Source organism: Anomaloglossus baeobatrachus, chromosome 8 (genome assembly GCF_048569485.1).
Source record: "Anomaloglossus baeobatrachus isolate aAnoBae1 chromosome 8, aAnoBae1.hap1, whole genome shotgun sequence".
Taxonomy (NCBI): Eukaryota; Metazoa; Chordata; class Amphibia; order Anura; family Aromobatidae; genus Anomaloglossus; species Anomaloglossus baeobatrachus.
Window position 1 is genome coordinate 194,220,835 of NC_134360.1, and position 22,561 is coordinate 194,243,395.

Here is a 22,561-nt window from a genome sequence, read left to right on the forward strand (position 1 = left end):
AGATCTGACTGTGCGATATCTCACCAGCGACTTACCAGCGATCCATATCAGGACGCATCGTTTTCGGGATCGCTGGTAAGTCGTTAAATGTGACGGGGAGGGGGGGGGCTTAGGGGTGCTTCACACATAGCGAAATCGCTACCGAAATCGCTGCTACATCACGGTTTTGGTGACGCAACAGTGACCTCGGTAGCGATCTCGCTGTGTGTGACACTGAGCAGCGATCTCGCCCCTGCTGTGAGATCGCTGCTCGTTACACACAGCCCTGGTTCGTTTTCTTCAAAGGCGCTCTCCCGCTGTGACGCACACATCGCTGTGTGTGACAGCGAGAGAGCGACGAAATGAAGCGAGCAGAGAGCAGGAGCCGGCATCTGGCAGCTGCGGTAAGCTGTAACCAGGGTAAACATCGGGTAACCAAGGGAAGCCCTTTCCCTGGTTACCCGATATTTACCTTCGTTACCAGCCTTCCCCGCTCTCACTGCCAGTGCCGGCTCCTGCTCTCTGCACATGTAGCTGCAGTACACATCGGGTTAATTAACCCGATGTGTACTGTAGCTAGGAGAGCAAGGAGCCAGCGCTAAGCAGTGTGCGTGACTCCCTGCTCTCTGCACATGTAGCGACGTTATGATCGCTGCTGCGTCGCTGTGTTTGACAGCTAAGCAGCGATCATAACAGCGACTTACAAGGTCGCTGTTACGTCACAGAAAATGGTGACGTAACAGCGATGTCGCTATGTGTGAACCCAGCCTTAGCATCAGAAGACAGTGATCTTTAGCTATGTGACCTTTGTAGTCCCTGGTTGTTTACATTGCACAACCTATGGCTGGTAATTGATTGCTGGCTTTGCTACATGTGAGCTGTTCAGCAGGCACAGGCCTACAATGCATGCTGAATGATCTGCAGTAGATAATTTTGTACGCAAATGTGGCCAAACATTTAAGTGCACCTCCACTGTTTTTTGATTGACAGGTCTAGCTTTATAGAGCCAGAGAAGTGCAGAATAGGTGGAAAGATGTATTTTTTATTTGGCCACACCAAGGGTGCACCTCTCACCTGTACTTGATTTAAACAAACATTGTGTGCAGTCAGTACCTTTTTTTTTTTTTTTTTTTTTTTTTTTTTTTTTTTTTTTTTTTTTATAAAGGGGTAATCACATCTTTAAGATCCTATCCCAATATGTAGTAAATGTAATAATATCAAATACCTCCAATTAGAATTGTAGTACAGTTCTCTTGATTAGCTACGTCACATGCCTTATGTGCAGGGCATTGCAGTAGCTTAGGTATCCATGATTACGACCTCATATAGTGACAGTTGCTAGTGGTCGTAACCGTGGATACCTATGGTACTGCAATGCCCTGCACGTGAGGTAAGCAACTTAGCTAATTGGGCGAACTATACTACATTTCTATTTGGAAGTTTTTGCTAATATTATTACACCTACTACATATTGAGATGGGAATAACCCATTAATGAGCATATCACTTCATGAACAAGCATTTTGCTCATCATCAGTAGCCTATTTTAGACTGCATGATTTTTGGAAATTAAATGATCCTAGCAACGCTCATTTTTGATAATCAGTTCAACCTAAAGGTGCTCTTAAACTGAAATTGTGAACGAGCGTTCTCTGCGGGAATTTTTCAGTGTAAACTGGCTGCAAATGAATAAAACGCTTTTGTCGAGTGAAATTATTTTTGTGTTGTGCAAAAGATGCTTTTTCAGCAGCGTGTCATTCTGTGTAACTAATGGCACCTTATGCTCACTGAGCGATCTGTCACCAAATGTTTAGTGCACATCCTTTAATGAGGTTTGCCTGTGTAAACAGGCTGGTAATTGATCACCACTATTGAATATTTACCATTCAGCAGTTGTTTACTTTACACAAGCCTTAAGGCCCAGTCACACACAACGACTTACCAGCGATCCCGAAAACGATGCAACCTGATAGGGATCGCAGGTAGGTCGCTGGTGAGATGTGTCACAGTCAGATCTTACCAGCGATGCAGGAACAATACAGGTCGCAGTAGCGACCTGTATAACGATCTCAGCAGTCACTGTGACCCTGTCACACAGTGTCAAACACAGCGATGTGTCCTGCACAGCAGGACATCGCCTTTGAAGAAAATGGCCTGGACCATTCTGCAACGACTAGAGATCTCACAGCAGGGGCCTGATCGCTGGTAGGTGGCACACATAACAAGATCGCTACTGAGTCACAGAAACCGTGACTCTGCTGCGATCTCGCTAGCGATCTCGTTATGTGTGACTGTACCTTTAGGGGTACTTCTCACATAGTGAGATCACTGCTGAGTCACAGGTTTTGTGACGTTCGTGACCTCATCAGCGATCTCGCTGTGTGTGACACTAAGGAGCAACCTGGCCCCTGCTGTGAAATCGCTGATCGTTACACACTGTTCTGGTTCATTTTTTGTTCGTTGGTCTCCCGCTGTGCAGCACGCATCGGCGTGTTTGACGGCGGGAGACCAATGAGCACCGACTCTGTGGTAAGCAGCGTACGCTAGTAACAAAGGTAAATATCGGGTAACTAAGCAAAGCGCTTTGCTTGGTTACCTGATATTTACCTTCGTTACCAGCGTACACCGCTTAGCGCTGGCTCCCTGCACACGTAACCAGGGTACACATTGGGTAACTAAGCAAAGCGCTTTGCTTAGTTACCCGATATTTACCCTGGCTACCAAGTGCAGAGTCGTTGGTGGCTGGTCGCTGGTGAGAGCTGCCTGATTGACAGCTCACCAGCGACCATGTAGCGATGCACCAGCGATCCTGACCAGGTCAAATCGCTGTCGGGATCGCAGGGGCGTCGTTAAGTGAGACGGTACCCTTAAAAGGACTCTGTCACCAGGTTTTTGCCACCTAATCTGCGAGCAGCATAATGTAGGGGCAGAGATCCTGATTCCATCAATGTGTCACTTACTGGGCTGCGTAGTGTAGTTTTGATAAAATTACGGTTTAATCAACAGTGTATTATTATTAAAGGACTACTTGGTGTGCTGCAGGTAGTCCAGCATATCCATGAGCTCTGTATAACTACTAGATCTGCAGCAGAGAAAACAAAACATTGTATCAAAATGACAGCAAACGGCTCAGTAAGTGACAGCACTGGAATCAGGGTCTCGGACTCTACATTATGCTGCTCTCAGATGGGGGAGCAAAAACCTGCTGACAGAGCCCCTCTAAGGGTATGTGCACATGGTTGTATTTTGTAAGCAGTGTGCAGTACCAGAAAATAAGATTTCAGAGAAGGAGAAAATGCTTAAAATTAATTTTACTTCTATGGTATGATATAATCCAGCTGGTAATGGTCTTCTGATGGTCTGTAAGCAGTATGTATTGGGGCACATGGTGATTATAGCTTATACTGTCATTACTAGCAAAATTTCGAAAGATTTAATACATGTGTTAGCTGCTGTATTGTTAGTTATGCAATAATTCTTCTCACATGACTATATCACAGGAAAAATGTATTTTCTGGCCTGATGTTTGTATTGTGTTTGCGGGGTGATCCGGGTCATGCTGGGTAATTGGAGGGCTTGGGCACAGATGCGGGCAGAGACAACAGCTCTTTGTGTCCTGCCGGCAGCCAGGTTGCTGCATCCTTTGTTCTGCCTTTGTTGCAGGAGACAAATTCACCTTTTTTTTTTTTTTTTTTTTCCCCCCTTCCTCATAGGATTGACACCAGATCCTTACCTAAAGACTTGCTGAATAAACCAATTATTTCTGTCTGCTTCCCCCCGCACATATCATGTGCTCTTGTTCCTCTGTTTTAAGTAATTTGTATATGAAAGTGTTCACAATTGTGTATATGATCTCTTGAAAAAAATTTATTTTAATATTTTCATCTTCAATATGTAGATATTTATATATTTGGCTTTGTTCACATATCCATTTGTCTGCTCTGCTTTAAGTACAGAGTTTCAACTTAAATGGAAATTCACCAGGTGTTTGCTACCTTATGAGAGCAGCATGATGTAGGCATAGAGATTCTGAATCCAATGATGGCCCGCTTAGATTAGAGTGCATATTGCATTAGAGTGGGGGGGGAGGGGTGCCGGACTGCCCTGCCTGTGACATTGTTGTCCACATTGTTGTCCTGCTGCTTTAACAAATATAGCAAATAAAGAGTTTGGCCCTTGACAATTCCAGGCATCATAGGAATTCTATGTTTTAACTCTTGCAGCATGCTGTCTTCAGATTACGTAGCAAAAACCTGCTGACAGATTCCTTTTAAGACCGTGCCATAGATGGCGGGGCACATTGAGTATTATGGGGTATATCTGCTTTCTTTTTGGTGTTTGTTTTTTAGAATGGAAGTAAGAATGCAGCATGCAGAACGGTTTGCAAAGACAACATGAGCAAGCTGTTTGTATGCTTCCTCCCACATTCAAAAGACATTACCAGGGAATTTAAGTTGACCCCCAATAGGGACAGTGATATCTATGTAAAGCGCTGCAGAATATTGTTGAGTAAGGCTGTTTTCACACTACGTTTTTTTTATCATGCGTCCTGAACGTTTTTTTTTTTGCTTCAAAAGCGGATCCTGTTTTTCCAAATAGAAACACATGCACACGCAGCTATCTGAGTGACATCTCCGCTGACAGCACGACTCACTTCAGTTGCTGCATGGAGCTCACAGCGAGCGGCGGTGTTCTACGGCCGCTCCGGTCAGCTTCATGTAGCAGAGCTGAAAGCGTTGTGGGACCTCGTCTGAATTACGCCTGACCTGGAGGGTTATTTGGGGATTTTAATAAAGTGGTGAAAGAGGGTGTTTTTTTTTTTTTTTTTTTTGTCTTTTATTTCAAATAAAGGATTTTTTCGGGTGTGTGTGTTTATTTACTTTCACTTACAGGTTAATCATTGGGGGTTTCTCACAGACGCCTGCCATTATTAACCTAGGACTTAGTGGTAGCTATGGGCTGCCATTAACTCCTTATTACCCCGATTGTCACCGCACCAGGGCAATTCGGGATGAGCCGGGTAGAGTTTCAGGACTGTCACATCTAATAGATGCGGCAATTCCGGGCGGCTGCTGGCTGATATTTTTAAACTGTGGGGCTCCCCATCCTGAGAATACCAGCCTTCAGCAGTGTGGCTTTACTTTGGCTGGTATCAAAACCTGGATCGCACACAGGTTTTTTTTTTTTTATTATTATTGTACTGCACGATATAGATCTGCCCACCACCAGCTGTGATTGGTTGCAGTGAGACAGCTGTCACTCAGCGTGGGGGCGTGTCTGACTGAAACCAATCATAGGCGGCGGGGGAAGCAGTGACTATGAGATGGAATAATGAGCGGCCGGCATTTTCAAAAGAGAAGCCGCCAGAGCAGTGTGACAGCTGTGCAGCGCTGCGCCCGTGATCGGTGAGTATGAGAGAGGGGAGAGACCGACCAACAGAGAGAGAGACCCGGTGATCACGCTAGGCTGGTTTCTGGCCAACAGGATCCTGTCTTATCAGTATGCCAGGGTTCACATGCGTTTGTGTGCGGTATAGTCAGGATCCAGCAATTTGCAGTATTTGGATGTAGTAGCGTTTTTGAAAAATTTTAAAATTCTGCAACTCTGGATCCTCACTATAACGCACGCAAACGCAGGTGAACGCATGTTGACGCGTGTCCATTGCAAATTCATTGAAATTAAAACGTATTTGCACTGGATCCGCTTTTGCTGCAAAAAAACGTTCAGGACGCATGTTAAAAAAAACGTAGTGTGGAATCAGCCTAAGCCATGCGTAATCTACTTCTATTTGAGCATGATTTCCATTTGACTGTTCCCAACTAGAACAAATGGACGTGTAAGAAGAGCCTACTTGTGTCTCTTTCCAATGTAAGTCCAATCTCAGCCCTGTCCACTTCCCCCTTCAGCGCTGAAAGCCTGCGTCCGTATGAAAACAATGTGACCGGCCGTCCATATTGATGTTACAGTAAAGATATGTATGGTGTGAACACTGCACTATTAAGGGTGGTACTAAGGTGCTAGTGAGAGGACCAAGGTCCGGACTCTAAACTGTAAATTCAAAACACTGCACTCTCATCAGCATGAGGTAATAGTGAAAGAAAGTCAACAGATTCGTTTTTATCGTGCAAAAAAAGTGTCTTTATTTATGAATAAAGTAGGTGGGAGGGACTAAGGGACGTTTCGGCCCAGACTGGGCCTTCTTCATACCAAGTCACACTCCAATCATAGATGAAGTAATATCACAGAGGGAATTTTTTCTCTCTCTCTCCTTTTTAGGGTTTTTTTTTTATATAGAAATGGTGAGGAACTCCACCCAGGATAAAATGAATGTGGTAGTTGCAAAATGCAAGCCCTTGCTCGTACTAGCAAATGAATAATTATTGGAATTTGTCATTATATGCATTGCAGCCACAGTCTGGGAAGACGGCTGCAAAGAGGACTCCATTACCCACTGCTACATTCTTATCCTAAAGCCTACAGATGCAAATAAGCCCCCTATGCTTGTAGACATAGGTGCATTATACGTGACCATATCCACCTACTGTAAACCTAAGGGACTACGAGTCATTAAACTCTCCCAATATATAAGGACAAATTCCAATAATTACTCATTTGCTAGTACGAGCAAGGGCTTGCATTTTGCAACTACCACATTCATTTTATCCTGGGTGGAGTTCCTCACCATTTCTATATCAAAAAAAACCCCTAAAAAGGAGAGAGAGAGAAAAAATTCCCTCTGTGATATTACTTCATCTATGATTGGAGTGTGACTTGGTATGAAGAAGGCCCAGTCTGGGCCAAAACGTCCCTTAGTCCCTCCCACCTACTTTATTCATAAATAAAGACACTTTTTTTGCACGATAAAAACGAATGTTGACTTTCTTTCACTATTACCTCATGCTGATGAGAGTGCAGTGTTCTGAATTTACATATTGATGTTACCGCAGTCACTGATAAGGTGGGGGTGGGGGGGGGAACAGAGCAGATCTTCATTGCGTTTATATGGTCATATTTGCGAATATATTGCCAAAATGTTTTTCAGAAGTGTAAACGCAATCTGGATCATCTGTTAACTCACAGCTTGTCATGTTTCCAAATACTTAGAGGGAAGAAAAGGTTACATTTCACAAGTATTTTACTGTATTTATATTATCGCATATCAAATTTAATTAATGTGAACATTTTGGTAGTGAGGACCTGACCAGTGATAATGGTTCATTTAGCTGTGTATACTATCAAGGGATATTGTGTTTCATATAGGGTTGTGGTTTAGTGTGCATTATTACTGCATAATTTATGTATAGACAGAGACTTGTTAATTACTGGAGCCGGTCAGAGGCTGGAGGCCGCCGGCCAGCTGACTAGTCTTCCACCTTTCTCACATACACTAAAAAATGCCCATTATTATGGTAAACATGCCAGAGTGTTGTAGAAACAAAACTATGGTATATTAGACAAGATTATTGAGTAATGTGTTGTGTTTGGAAACCTTGTAAAATGTCTGTAAACAGGAAACATCCTGTGTGTTGCGCTAAGAAGCCGTAAACCACAAATAACGTCACCGTAGCCCAGATGGCGTGGAGTGGGTACTGTGCCAATGCTGCCACCCAATGTATTTGTACCCTGCCCGCGCAATTTATTCCCAGGCACTTAATAGTTAACCTGTTTTTGTATTTTTTTTTGTTTTTCTTTTATTAATTCAGTGGTGTAAGAATTATATTAAATATATTTTTATATAAATGTTGTTCTGACATTTTATTACCTTTTTTGTCATTCAGAGACGCAACTGCTGTCGGCAATTCATTGGTCCTTAAAAAATCCCCTTTCCGAAAAAATAAGAAGGCCTTAAAGTCCTTGACTGAAGCAACTGTACGGCATGGCCCGAAGACTAAGAGACAGGCTTGTAAATTTGAGGAAGGTCAGGATGTCTTAGCACGATGGTCAGATGGACTATTTTACCTTGGAACTATCAAAAAGGTAATTGTTCTGCACATCTTGTCACCAGGTTTCGTATTATTTTAATCCCCTTGGGAAGGCTAGCGCTTGAAAGGGCATTGTCCTCCCTAGACCAGCCTCTCATGAGCAATATCCCTCTCACCAACTCTGGGTTATTGCTATATGCACTTATAACAGGAGAAAGTGCCATAAACAACCACATTTTATTAAGCAGTTTATGCAGCCACCAAATACAAATTAAAGCAGTTGTCAAGGTGTAAAATATTCATGACCTATTCTAAGGATAGGTCCTCAATATCAGATCAGTAGGGGTCCGACACCTGACACCCCCACCAGGCCCTGTCAGCTGTATGTAGAGAATAAAAGGAGGTGAACAGCACAGCTCTGTCTAATGTGTAGCATCTGCTGCTGGGTAGGGTGGGTCATCAATATCAGATCAGTGGGGGATGCGACAGTTGGGCAGCTCCGGGAGTGGCTGATATAAAGCTCCTCCGCTCCATCACACTGTTTAGTGGCCTCTCTGGTACTACTGAAGAGCTCCACTAGCTTGAATAGCAGTAGTAGTATCTAAGAGCAGCCACTACAGTGTGATGGAGAGGTGTGCTCCATTCCACTATACTTTTTATTTCCGTATCTACTAGCAACTGATTGATGAGGTCCTGCGATCTGACGGTAGGTCTTCTATATCATTGTGGAAAACTTATGTAATACATGGCTTCCAGGATGGTGTGTGTGTGGCCTTTACTGATTTATGTAGGGCTGCAAGTGCAGCCAGGAAACCATTTTGAAAAATATTGAACATGGAATGAATCAATGTTATTACTTATGTACACATACTGCTTACTGGAAAAAAAAATGTTTACAGGAATCATTTTTGCTTATAATCATAGTGCTCTGTTTATGACTTCTAAAGCAAACCATTTTTATTTCTGTTACAGATAAATAAGTTTCACCAGAGTTGTTGTATCTTATTTGAGGATAGCTCCAAATCGTGGGTGCTGTGGAAAGACATTCAGACAGGTAAGTGCCCTGGAATGTGTATTGTGTGGATTGCACTCATTCATCATTTTATAAGGTATATTTCAGCCACACACATTTATCAACAACCTACTGCAAAAATGGTAAATTATAGCTCATGAGGGTGCAACAGCTAATGCAGCAGGCAAATAGTCATGCAGCGGGCATTCTGGAGTGGAGGTGGTGTGTGCGGCAGTTCTATAAAAACTGTACTGAGTGTTAGTGAACTTCATACTATATGTCTAACTATTAAATTTAATCTCACTTTTCTAATATGCTTCAATTAAACCCTACTGTCCCTCTCTACTCTTTCTATGTTTTGAAACAAAGCTTCATCAGGCGTGGTGACTTACCACACTCTCACTGACACTGGCATCCCTTTACGACATCCTGTTTCAGTAGCCTTTTAGGAAAAGTGATTACAGCTTCTACCGTGTTTCCCTGAAAATAAGACATCCCCCGAAAATAAGACCTAGTCGCGGTCAATAATGAAGTGTCATGCAGCGGTAAAAAAGTTAAATACTGCAGGACACTTCATTATAGACAGTGGACACCCCCTAAAGAAAGAAGAGAGAAGGTCCCACGATCATACTCACAAGACGCCAAGCGGGAGCTGTGCAGTGGATCTTCCAGAACCTGCAGGAGGATCACATGGCCGGAAGCTTGTGGTATCTGCGGATGTTGAGTGTGTGCGCGCGCGCAACTGTACAGGTATGTGCGATATCGTGAGTGTGAGTGTCGGCCAGACGCAGGGGAGGATGGCGTGCTGCACAGCTGCCTGGAGCGCCCACCGTAGATCACAGGGAGGAATGGGGTGTGTGTGTGTGTGTGTGTGTGTGTATGTATGTATGTATGTATACGCTGTCTGATGTGAGTGTGATCTGATGTATGTGTGTCAGTCAGATGCAGGGGAGGTGTGCAGTACAGAGATCCTAGGGACGAATTATATGGAATCTGATGTGTGTCTGTCTGAGTGTATGCTATCTGATTGTGTGTATGTATGTATGTATGTATGCGATCTGGTGTGTGTGTGTGTGTGTGTGTGTCTGTGTGTGTGTGTTCTGATGTATGTGTGTTGGCCAGATGCAGGAGAGGGCGACATCCTGGGAGATCTGGGAGCCACACAGATGCCCGGGGATGGTAAGTATGGTGATCCTGGAAAGGGGGGGGGGTCTGCTTTTTGTGGGGGGTAAACTTGCACCAAACCATGTCTCCTCGAGAATAAGACACCCCCTGAAAGTAAGACCTAGTGCATTTTTCTGGGCCAAAAAAAATATAAGACCGTGTCTTATTTTCGGGGAAACACCGTATCATGCCGCCACACTGCTTCTGTCCCCGCCACCTTGTTTACTGAAAAGTGATGTCATCAGTGGGGGCGGTCATTAAAGCAGGGTGAGTTACAGCATGTCGCCCCTCAGCTTCTGTCTTTTCCCTAAAATTAATCATCTGGGGTCAGCGCCACTGTCACTCACCCTGCTTTTATCACCACCCCCTGATGACTTCTCATTTCAAAAATGGTGGCATTAGAGGTTTATTTTCATAATTTTACAACTTTTTTTCTTTATCGTTCCTATGGGAGACCCAGACATTAAGTGTATAGCTTCTGCCTCCGGAGGACACACAAAGTACTACACTAAAAAGTGTAGCTCCTCCCTCTGAGCATATACACCCCCTGGATAACGAGATCTAGCCAGTTCATTGCTTTGTGTTCAGGAGGCACACATCCACACATGCATTCTCATCTGATTTTTCATTTTTGGAAAGTTTTTGAAGAAAAGCGGGTCCAAGCTTGGACTCCCGGCATGTCCCTTCTCACCCCACTGTGTCGGCGGTGCTGTTAAGGTTGATTTACAAGGCTGGAGCCTTACATGCCGCGCTCCTTCACCATCCCTCGGGCTCTGGCTTGAAGTGGGAGCCAGCACGGTTCTCCTTGCTTTGCAGGAGACCGGTCTCCATCCGCAGCCCTTCAGGATCCTGCTGGACGGAGCACTCATCCCCAGGGACTTGGAACCCTGCGTCTCAGCAAGCTAAGTACCTGAGACGTTTATATTTGGGGGGTCCCGGTACTTTATTATGGTGGGAGAGTGTGCTGTGTAACTTTTGTGACATTTCCGGCCGGTTCTCTGGTTGTCACCTGAGAACTGCGCCGATGGTGCCTGCACGCCGGCTGCATCGCTTAAATTTAGGCCCCGGCTTCGCCGGAGGCCTACTTTCGATTTCACTGCCCTCGCATGTCAATCATGCAGAGGGACAGTGCGGCTCCGCCCAGCGGCTGTTCTGCACAGGGGAGGGACACTCCTCACTGAGTACTTGTCTCCTCCCCTGTAAATCTCCTTGGCCCTCCAGATCCCGCTCTCAGAGCAGGTCCCGCCCCCTCTCCTCGCTCCGGCGCCATTTTCTCAGCGTTTTTTCTCTGGATCAGCGCTGGCTGCAGCATCCCTTCTAAGCTGCTTGGGGGTCCGGGCTGTTGGATCTGGAGGGCACACAAACGGTCTGGTAAGCCACAACCTCCGGTTGTGGACCTTATTATATACTCTCTGGGGGTCATTCTGGCTCAGAGCCCCCACTTCAGCAGCATGTCTCACACGAAGAGCAAGGCTGCAAGGCTGTACTCAATATGCAGCATGTAAGCTCATACTGCCTGAACCGAGCACATATCCACATTGTGATGCCTGCTCTAACCTGACAATGCCTCAGCCTGGAATCGCACTCACAGTGGTCCCTCCGGCTGCTCCGGCTCTGGTGGCTGAACCCCCGACTTGGGTAGAATCCTTCTCTAGGTCAATCTCCCAGTCTGTTGCCGACTCCATGGGACAGCTGTCCCGGACTTTGCTGAACATGCATCAGCCCCCTTCTCAGGGCGCCTCTGCTGCTAGGGCTCTCTCAGCAGAGCTCACAGAGGATTCTTCATCTGGTCCCAGACCCCGTCCTCCTAAAAGGAGACGCAGGGTTCCCTCTCCTGCGTCGTCCCGCGGCTCTGATTCACGAGCTGAATCGCAGGACGAGGAGGATGCCTTTACTGGGGGCTCGGACGCTACCTCCATGTGCCCCATTGATCTGTCCAAAAGTGACGCAGATGTTAGTGATTTGATTGCGTCCATTAATTCTGTACTGGACCTCAATCCGCCAGTATCAGAGGAGCAACCCTCTCTGGCAGAAAAGCACCAGTTTACCTTGCCTAAGAGGACAAGGAGTGTGTTCTTTAACCACTCCAGTTTTCAGGCCACTGTGACCAAGCCTAGGGCCTGTCCTGACAAACGCTTCCCAAAGCGTGGTTCTGATGACCGTTTTCCCTTTCCACCTGAGGTGGTCAAGGAGTGGGCTCATTCACCAAAGGTAGACCCTCTTAAGGATTCCACTGACCGCCAGGTTGACCTTCTGGCCAAATCTGTATATGAGGCGACTGGGGCCTCGTTCTCCCCATCTTTTGCAGCAGTGTGGGCTCTCAAGGCCATCGCTGCTTCTTTAGAGGAGATGCATTCTCTCACCAGGGAATCTATGCCCGAAATGGTTGCCTTATCTTCCCAGGCTTCAGCTTTTTCATCCTATGCCATGTCTGCCATGCTGGAGGCTTCTCACCACACTGCGGTGGCTTCGGCTAATTCTCTCGTTATCCGCAGAATCTTGTGGCTTCGAGAGTGGAAGGCAGATGCTTCTTCAAAGAAGTACCTTGCTGGGCTCCCTTTTGCTGGGTCCCGGCTGTTCGGGGAACAACTGGATGAAATTATTAAGGAAGCTACTGGCGGGAAGAGTACTTCCATGCCACAAACCAAACCCAGAAAACCTGTCCAGGGTAGGAATCAGTCGAGGTTTCGTTTCTTTCGTTCCTCCAACTGGTCGTCCTCTAAGCCCTCGGCCTCGTCCACTAACTCAGCCAAGGACCAGAAATCAAACTGGCGCCCAAAAGCGCGTCCACAGAAGACCGCAGGAGGTGCTGCCGCTAAGGCAGCCTCCTCGTGACTATCTGTCCGCGCCAGCAACGTCCTTAGTCGGTGGCAGGCTCTCCCACTTTGGCGACGCGTGGTTTCAACACGTCTCCGATCAGTGGGTGAGAGATATCATCTCCCACGGCTACAGGATAGAATTCTCTTCCAGCCCGCCAAACAGATTTTTTCTGTCAACTCCCCCCTGCTCCAAGGCCGCCGCCTTCTCTCAGGCCGTGGCATCCTTGCAGGCTAACGGAGTAATTGTACCGGTTCCCGCCCGGGAACGGTTCAGAGGTTTCTACTCAAATCTCTTCCTAGTCCCCAAAAAGGACGGTTCCTTCCGGCCCATCCTGGATCTCAAGCTTCTCAACGAGCATGTTCAGGTGCGGCATTTTCGCATGGAGTCTCTGCAATCAGTCATTGCCTCAATGACCCAAGGAGATTTCCTGGCATCCATCGACATCAGAGATGCCTATCTGCATGTGCCAATTGCAGTTTCACACCAGCGTTGGCTACGTTTTGCAATCGGAGAGGAACATTTCCAATTCGTGGCTCTTCCCTTCGGGTTAGCCACGGCCCCTCGAGTATTCACCACAGCAGTGGTTGCGGTTCTGCACCTCCAGGGGTTGGCACTCTCGCCACTCTAACCCAATTCGGGTGGCTTGTCAATCTGCCCAAATCCACTCTGTCTCCGACCCAGAGGCTCACGTATCTAGGGATGCAGTTCGAGACTCTGCCGGCACTTGTGAAGCTGCCCTTAGTCAAACAGCAGTCCCTCCATCTGGCGGTGTGCTCTCTGCTGAGGCCCCGCCGTCTTTCCATCAGGCACCTGATGCAGGTGCTGGGTCAGATTGTGGCGTCAATGGAGGCTGTTCCTTTTGTCTTACTACTTTGATAAAAATAATTTTATTAATTAAATAACAAACATACAAAAATACATTAAAAGAATTTATATAAGAAGGAAAAAAGGAGGATGTCCCTTTCGTGTCTCCTTCCTAACATACGGAGGTCGGCGTCCTAAGACGATGACGCCCCCGTTCCACGGCGACTAGATCCCTAAGTATCGCCCTCCCTGTAAGAGAGTACTTTAAATTGTTTTGTATTACTTATTACTGAGCACACTGACAGATCTGACCAACCAGACGACGACCCCTAAAGCCCCACCCCATAGGATTTGTATATTAACAACTACATAAATCACCCTTGACTGTGCACTTGTTCACTGTGGTGAAAAAAGATCCTTAGGGTTTCTGTCTATCAGAGGGGGTGCACTACTCTCTTACAGGGAGGGCGATACTTAGGGATCTAGTCGCCGTGGAACGGGGGCGTCATCGTCTTAGGACGCCGACCTCCGTATGTTAGGAAGGAGACACGAAAGGGACATCCTCCTTTTTTCCTTCTTATATAAATTCTTTTAATGTATTTTTGTATGTTTGTTATTTAATTAATAAAATTATTTTTATCAAAGTAGTAAGACATTCAGGTTTGCAACAAATATCTACTTCATGACCCTTTTGGTATTCAATTTAGGCTGTTCCTTTTGCCCAGTTCCATCTGCGTCCTCTGCAGCTGGACATTCTCTGTTGGGACAAGCGGACTTCTTCCTTGCACAGGCTAGTGGCTCTGTCGCCACAGACCAGGGGCTCCTTCAGTGGTGGCTTCGGCACCTCTCTCTGTCTCAGGGACGCTCCTTCCTGGCCCCGTCCTGGGTGATCCTCACCACGGATGCCAGTCTATCCGGCTGGGGAGCGGTATGTCTCCACCACCGAGCACAGGGCACTTGGACTCGGTCCGAGTCAGCCCTCTCGATCAATGTGCTGGAATCCAGAGCTGTGCTTCTGGCTCTCCTAGCCTTTCACCACTTTTTGGCGGGCAAGCACATCCGAGTCCAGTCGGACAACGCGACAGCGGTTGCCTACATCAATCACCAAGGCGGTACACGCAGCCGCCTGGCAATGTTGGAGGTTCAACGCATCCTTCAATGGACGGAGGACTCCAAGTCCACCATATCCGCAGTCCACATCCCAGGCGTGGAAAACTGGGAAGCAGATTATCTCAGCCGTCTAACCGTGGACAGTGGCGAGTGGTCCCTGCATCCGGCAGTGTTTCGGTCAATCTGCCGCAAGTGGGGCACTCCGGAAGTGGATCTAATGGCATCCCGGCACAACAACAAGGTTCCGGTTTACGTGGCTCGCTCCCACGATCCTCAGGCCCTTGCAGCGGACGCTCTGGTTCAAGAATGTTCCCTGTTTCGTCTGTCCTACGTGTTTCCCCCTCTAGCTCTCTTGCCCAGAGTTCTGCGCAAGATCAGAATGGAGGGCCGTCGGGTCATCCTCATTGCACCGGACTGGCCCAGGCGAGCTTGGTACCCAGACCTGCTCCATCTGTCCGTAGAGGTGCCGTGGCATCTTCCGGACCGTCCAGACCTTCTCTCACAAGGTCCGTTTTTCCGCCAGAATTCTGCGGCTCTCAGATTGACGGCGTGGCTCTTGAGTCCTGGATCTTGACAGCTTCTGATATTCCTCCTGAAGTCATCTCCACTATGACTCGGGCTCGGAAGTCTTCCTCGGCCAAAATCTATCACAGGACCTAGAGAATTTTCCTGTCCTGGTGTCGCTCTTCCGGCCATGCTCCTTGGCTTTTTTCCTTGCCGACCCTTCTGTCCTTTCTACAGTCCGGTCTGCAGCTAGGACTATCCCTCAATTCCCTCAAGGGACAAGTCTCGGCTCTGTCAGTGCTGTTCCAGCGGCGTATCGCCCGGCTGGCTCAGGTGCGCACCTTCAAGGGCGCGTCTCGCATCATTCCGCCTTACCGGCGGCCCTTGGATCCCTGGGACCTCAATCTGGTCCTCACGGCCTTGCAGAAACCCCCCTTTGAGCCTCTTAGGGAGGTTTCTTTGTCTCGTCTTTCACAGAAAGTGATCTTTCTAGTGGCCATAACTTCCCTCAGGAGAGTCTCTGATTTGGCTGAGCTCTCTTCGGAGTCACCTTTTTTGTTTTTTTATCAAGACAAGGTGGTTCTCCGTCCGACTCCGGATTTTCTCCCTAAGGTGGTTTCTCCTTTCCACCTTAACCAGGACATTTCCCTGCCTTCCTTTTGTCCGGCTCCTGTTCATCGCTTTGAAAAAGCGTTGCATACTCTGGATCTGGTGCGGGCGCTCCGGATCTATGTGTCTCGCACCGCTGTTCTTAGGCGGTGCACCTCTCTTTTTGTGCTAACCACAGGGCGGCGGAAGGGCCTCTCGGCTTCTAAGCCGACCTTAGCTCGTTGGATTAGGTCGGCCATATCCGATGCCTACCAGTGTACTCAGGTGCCTCCCCCGCCGGGGATCAAGGCACACTCGACCAGAGCTGTCGGTGCCTCTTGGGCTTTCAGGCACCAGGCTACGGCTCAGCAGGTCTGTCAGGCTGCCACTTGGACTAGCCTGCATACCTTTTCAAAGCACTACCATGTGCATGCTCATGCTTCGGCAGATGCGAGCTTGGGCAGACACATCCTTCAGGCGGCTGTCGCCCATTTGTGATGTTAGGCTCCGCCTACTTCTCAGTTTTTCTGTTTATTCCCACCCATGGACTGCTTTGAGACGTCCCAATGTCCCGGTCTCCCATAGGAACGATAAAGAAAAAGAGAATTTTGTTTACTTACCGTAAATTCTTTTTCTTATAGTTCCGTATTGGGAGACCCAGCACCCTCCCTGTTGTCTGTTGGCAGTTTCTTGTTCCGCGTGTTATCACCGGCTGTTGTTGTAGACAGAGGCTCCAGTTGTTCCGGTTCTTGCTCTGTCTCTACCTGTGGGTGGCTATTCTCCTTCAGCTTTTGCACTAAACTTGCTAGATCTCGTTATCCAGGGGGTGTATAAGCTCAGAGGGAGGAGCTACACTTTTTAGTGTAGTACTTTGTGTGTCCTCCGGAGGCAGAAGCTATACACCCAATGTCTGGGTCTCCCAATACGGAACTATAAGAAAAAGAATTTACGGTAAGTAAACAAAATTCTCTTTTTTTCTCCCTTTTCCAGTACAATGTATGGTAAAAATAATGTCCTGCAGAAAATAAGCCCTCATACGTCTTATGTTGACAGAAAAATAAAGTTCTGGCTCCTGGAAGGAGGGGAAAGAACAAAAGTGCAAAAGTGTGCTGCTGTCGGAAGGGTTTTTGTAGAGTAAACCAGATGATCGCCCACCAAGACGTATTTCGATATATGCTTTAAAGAGAATCTGTCAGCACATTTTTACATCTTTGCTTTATACTCTGAGAGCTGCATGTAGAGACCCAGATTCCAGCAATGTCACTTAATTGTCTGCTTGATGTCATTTTGATTTTCTCTGCTGTAGATGTTATGGTGCTATGAATGTTGAGCTCTCTATAACCCCACCCACATCACTGTCAGTTTCTGGTGTACATTGTCAGAATGCTGCCAATCAGCAGTGTGGGCGGAGTTATACAGGTTAGATGGACTGCATGGCACATGACACCTAGTCCTGCAGTGATAATCTCCTGTTGATAAAACTATAGCAAGCTGCTGCTAAGTGACCCATCCCTGAAATTAGCGTCTCTGCCGCTACATTAAGTTGCTCTCAGATTAAATAGCAAAAACTGCTGGAAGATTCCCTTTAGCTACTAGTAGATATTGGGTGATAGAGTTGTTTCTCTTTATTTTTTAGACCTAAGTTCTTCTGTTTCGCTCAATTAGATTTATTCTGTATGTCTACTTGGCATTAATGTGTTTTTAAATTTTCTTCTTTATTCCAGGAGCCTCTGACAGTGGGGAAATGGTTTGTACAATATGTCAGGAGGAATATTCTGAAACACCAAATGAAATTGTTATTTGTGACAAGTGTGGGCAAGGTCTGTATACTTTGTATATTTGAATTCATAGATAAGTTTCTTTAAAACTAGGGATTTTAATAATAAAGGATTTTGGAGCTGGGAATAACCCTTTAAATCATAAAAGTGACTTAAATTCTAGAAGAAATGTACTCTAGTTCCTAACTTACTGTATGTACAATTATGACTCTTCCCGTGGCAGCTATAAGGTTAGTTTCACACTTGCGTTGAACGGCATCCGTAGCATGGCGTTGTGTGACGGATGCACCGGATGCGTTGCATATAGTGGCACAACGGATGCTACGGATTGTACAAAATAACACAAACCGTTATAGGTTTTTTCTTTGTCGCTCCTAATTGGGAGACCCAGACAATTGGGTGTATAGCTATGCCTCCGGAGGCCACACAAAGTATTACACTAAAAGTGTAAAGCCCCTCCCCTTCAGCCTATACACCCCCCGTACTGCTACGGGCTCATCAGTTTTTATGCTTTGTGCGAAGGAGGTCAGACATCCACGCATAGCTCCACAGCTTAGTCAGCAGCAGCTGCTGACTATGTCGGATGGAAGAAAAGAGGGCCCATAACAGGGCCCCCAGCATGCTCCCTTCTCACCCCACTCTTGTCGGCGGTGTTGTTAAGGTTGAGGTATCCATTGCGGGTACGGAGGCTGGAGCCCACATGCTGCTTTCCTTCCCCATCCCTCAATTAGGGCTCTGGGTGAAGTGGGATCCCATCGGTCTCCAGGCACAGGAGACCGTGCTCCATCCACAGCTCCTGAGGACCCTGCTGGATAGGAGCCGAGTATCGTTCAGGGACATGGCCCTGCTACTTGGAGGTACTCTGTGTCCCCGTGGGGACCGCGCACAGCAACACTCCAGCATTGCTGGGTGTGCTAGTGCACCGGGGACAGCAGCGCTGGCTGCATTTGTGCCACTATACACTTCAGCGTCGCTGAGTGTGTTTGTGTCTTTCTTCCCGCCCCCAGCCCTACCAATCAGGGGAAGGGCGGGACGCTGTACAGGACGGCAGCACTGAGGGCTGGAGCATGCTTTGCATACTCCACCCCCCTCACTCTGCACAGTGGGGCACCAGTTCCCGCACTTTTCTGGGTCACGCCCACGGCTCCCTCCTCTCCCCAGGACGCTGGCAGCCATTCCTCTCAGCTCTGCTAACGCTGGAGAGGAGAGACCAGCTCAGAGACCCAGGCAGGAATTCTGGTGCCCACACAACCGCTTTGCGCAGGCGGTAAGCAGCACCTGTGGTGCTGGCCCCACTAGTGCAGAAGTGTATTTATAGTTTATATGATTATAGTCTATACTTTACACTGTAGGGTGCACTGTTGATTTGTGGCTATATACCCTCCTTTATTGCTCAGAGGAGACAACAGCATGTCGTCCACAAATAGCAAGGGTGCCAAGGCACAGACTTACTATGCTGCCTGTGCAGCATGTACGGCTATACTGCCGGCAGGTTCCACTGACCCTCATTGTGTGCAATGCTCGGCCCCTGTGGCACTTTCTCAGCCGGAGCCTCTGCTAGGGGTGGCCCAGGGAGAACCACCTGTTAACACTGTCCAGGTGACAGGGACGGAGTTTGCAGTTTTTACTGAGACTTTCTGAGACTATGGCTAAGATATTAGAAGCTTTGCAGTCCAGGCCGGCATCTCAAGCCAGGGGCACTGTGGAATCATTGTCCCCTGGTTCCCCTCAGTGGGAACAGCAATGTCTTCCCGGGGTGTCTCATGGATCCCAGGGTGAGGTCTCTGACACGGACCGCAGCCCCAGACCGACTAAGCGAGCTCGCTATGAAATCCCCTCGACATAATCACAATGTTCAGGGTCTCAGCGAGAGGACTCTCTGTATGATGAAGCGGAGGTAGCTGATCAGGTTCTGATCCTGAAGCCGCTCTCAACCTTGATACTCCTGATGGGGACGCCATAGTGAATGATCTTATTGCGTCCATCAATGAAATGTTGAATATTTCTCCCTCAGCTCCTCCAGTGGAGGAGTCAGCTTCTCAGCAGGAGAAATTCCGTTTCAGGTTTCCCAAGCGTACAAAGAGTATGTTTCTGGACCACTCTGACTTCAGAGAGGCAGTCCAGAAACACCGAGCTTATCCAGATAAGCGTTTTTCCAAGCGCCTTAAGGATACACGTTACCCTTTTCTTTTTCGCTCCTAATTGGGAGACCCAGACAATTGGGTGTATAGCTACTGCCTCCGGAGGCCGCACAAAGAACTACACTTAAAAGTGTAAGGCCCCTCCCCTTCTGGCTATACACCCCCCCGTGGGAAACAACAAAGAGCCAGCACCAATGTGCACTAAGGCATCAAATATTCCAAACTGCATTATAAAAATTTTTTTTTTTTTTTGAGATTTTTGGCAAAAAATTGCAATTTCTTGAGCTGCTTCGCCACGTCACGGCAAATCTCATTTGAAGCAGTCCTACACTAAAATATTTTTATAAAATGTGCCATGCGGCCTCACATATAAATAGCAGAACTGCTCTCAGCAGCACTCACCTGGTCTATTGCAGTCCCGTACCCATGACTGAGTCATGGCTGTGGGCGGGACAGGTCCAAGCAAATGCTGCATGAAGTATATATATAGCCTGTGGACAAAGCCTGATGACCCAATGTGAACAGTCACCAAACGCCAAAATCTATACAGATGGAATACATCCCAAATTGGGGTGCATAGCAAGGTGGAGGTCAACCACCGACCAATTCAACAAAGAAACAACAAAGAGCCAGCACCAATGTGCACTAAGGCATCAAATATTCCAAACTGCATTATAAAAATTTTTTTTTTTTTTTGAGATTTTTGGCAAAAAATTGCAATTTCTTGAGCTGCTTCGCCACGTCACGGCAAATCTCATTTGAAGCAGTCCTACACTAAAATATTTTTATAAAATGTGCCATGCGGCCTCACAATTGGGTGTATAGCTACTGCCTCCGGAGGCCGCACAAAGTACTACACTTAAAAGTGTAAGGCCCCTCCCCTTCTGGCTATACACCCCCCCGTGGGAGCACGGGTCCTTCAGTTTTTTGCTTTGTGCGAAGGAGGTCAGACACGCACGCATAGCTCCACTGTTTAGTCAGCAGCAGCTGCTGACTATGTCGGATGGAAGAAAAGAGGACCCATACAAGGGTCCCCAGCATGCTCCCTTCTCACCCCACTTTTGGTCGGTGGTGCTTGTTAAGGTTGAGGTACCCATTGCGGGTACGGAGGCTGGAGCCCACATGCTGATTCCTTCCCCATCCCCATTAGGGCTCTGGGCGAAGTGGGATTTTACCGGTCTCCAGGCACAGAGACCGTGCTCCATCCGCAGCCCCTGGAGAAGCCGCTGGATATGGAGCTGAGTATCGTCAGGGACATGGCCCTGCTCCGTCAAGGTACTCTGTGTCCCCGTGCATACGCGCGCACACCGCAGCATTGCTGGGTGTGTTAGTGCGCCGGGGACAACAGCGCTGCTGCGCTTGTGCCATTTCCTCACTTCAGCTTAGCTGAGTGGGTAGACTCAGGGAGAACGGTCGCGCCGGCCGCTGGGACTGCGACGCGGCTGGGACTTGTGGTGCGCCGGGGACTTCCGCGCTGGCCGTGCATATATCACGGCCGCGCTTATTACTACAGTCCCCGGCTTTTGCGGCCTAGTTCGTTCGTTCCCGCCTCCGCACCTGCCAGTCAGGAGGAGGGCGGGACGCTGTACAGAGCATCAGCGCTGAGGGCTGGAGTCGTTTTTACATACTCCAGCCCTCACACCAGGCACAGTAGGACGCAGTTTCCCGCTCTTTGTTTGTGGCACGCCCACGGTCCGCCCCTCTTCACAGAACGCCGGCAGCCATTCCTGCCTGCACGCTGAGCTGCAGAGGGGAGACGGGGAGACCCAGACACGGGATTCTACGGCCTCATACCCGCTGTTCAGCGGGCGGTAAGCAGCCCTCAAGGGCTCACCCCCACTTGTGCCGTTTGTATACTGAGTATTTTGTGTTGCAAATACTTTGTACTGTACGGTCGCTGGTGATTCTCGGCTATATACCCTCCTAGATTACAAGGAGGCAACAGCATGTCGTCCGCAAAACGCAAGGGTGCCAAGGCACAGACATTATATGCTGACTGTACCGCATGTGGGGCTGCTCTACCGGCAGGTTCCACTGAACCCCATTGTGTGCAGTGCTCGGCCCCTGTGCAACTTGCACAGCCGGGGCCTCTGCTGGACGTGACCCAGGGTGTACCACCTGTGAATGCTGTCCAGGTGACAGGAACGGAGTTTGCAGCTTTTGCTGACAGATTGTCTATGACCATGTCAAGGATTCTTGAAACATTGCAGTCTAGACCAGTAACTCAGACCATGGACACTGTGGCATCATTGCTCCCTGGTCCCCCTCAGCTGGAACACTTCCAAGCTCCGGGGGTGTCACATGCACCCCAGGGTGACGATTCTGACTCGGACGACAGTCCCAGACAACCTAAGCGGGCTCGTTATGAGGGGCCCTCAACTTCGTCTCACTGGTCAGGGTCCCAGCGGGACGGATCTATGGGTGATGAGGCGGATGTAACTGATCAAGATTCTGATCCTGGGTCCGCCCTCAATCTGGATACACCGGATGGTGACGCCATAGTGAATGATCTTATAGCGTCCATCAATAGGATGTTAGATATTTCTCCGCCAGCTCCTACTCAGGAGGAGGCAGCTTCACAGCAGGAGAAATTCCATTTCAGATATCCCAAGCGTAAATTAAGCACTTTTCTGGACCACGCTGACTTTAGAGATGCAATCCAGAAACACCACGCTTATCCTGAGAAGCGGTTTTCTAAACGGCTTAAAGATACACGCTATCCTTTTCCCCCTGACGTGGT

The 22,561-nt window shown here is 48.0% G+C and overlaps 1 protein-coding gene across 1 annotated transcript in view; it reads left to right on the forward strand.

Moving 5' to 3' along the window:
- The window catches only part of MTF2 (metal response element binding transcription factor 2), a 121,212-nt gene that overhangs the window by 3,954 nt on the left and 94,697 nt on the right, over nt 1-22,561 (forward strand). The window contains exons 2-4 of the mRNA XM_075322337.1: nt 7,757-7,955; nt 8,873-8,954; nt 17,627-17,722. Coding sequence (XP_075178452.1) covers nt 7,757-7,955; nt 8,873-8,954; nt 17,627-17,722 — 377 coding nt within the window. The remainder of the gene's footprint in view (nt 1-7,756; nt 7,956-8,872; nt 8,955-17,626; nt 17,723-22,561) is intronic.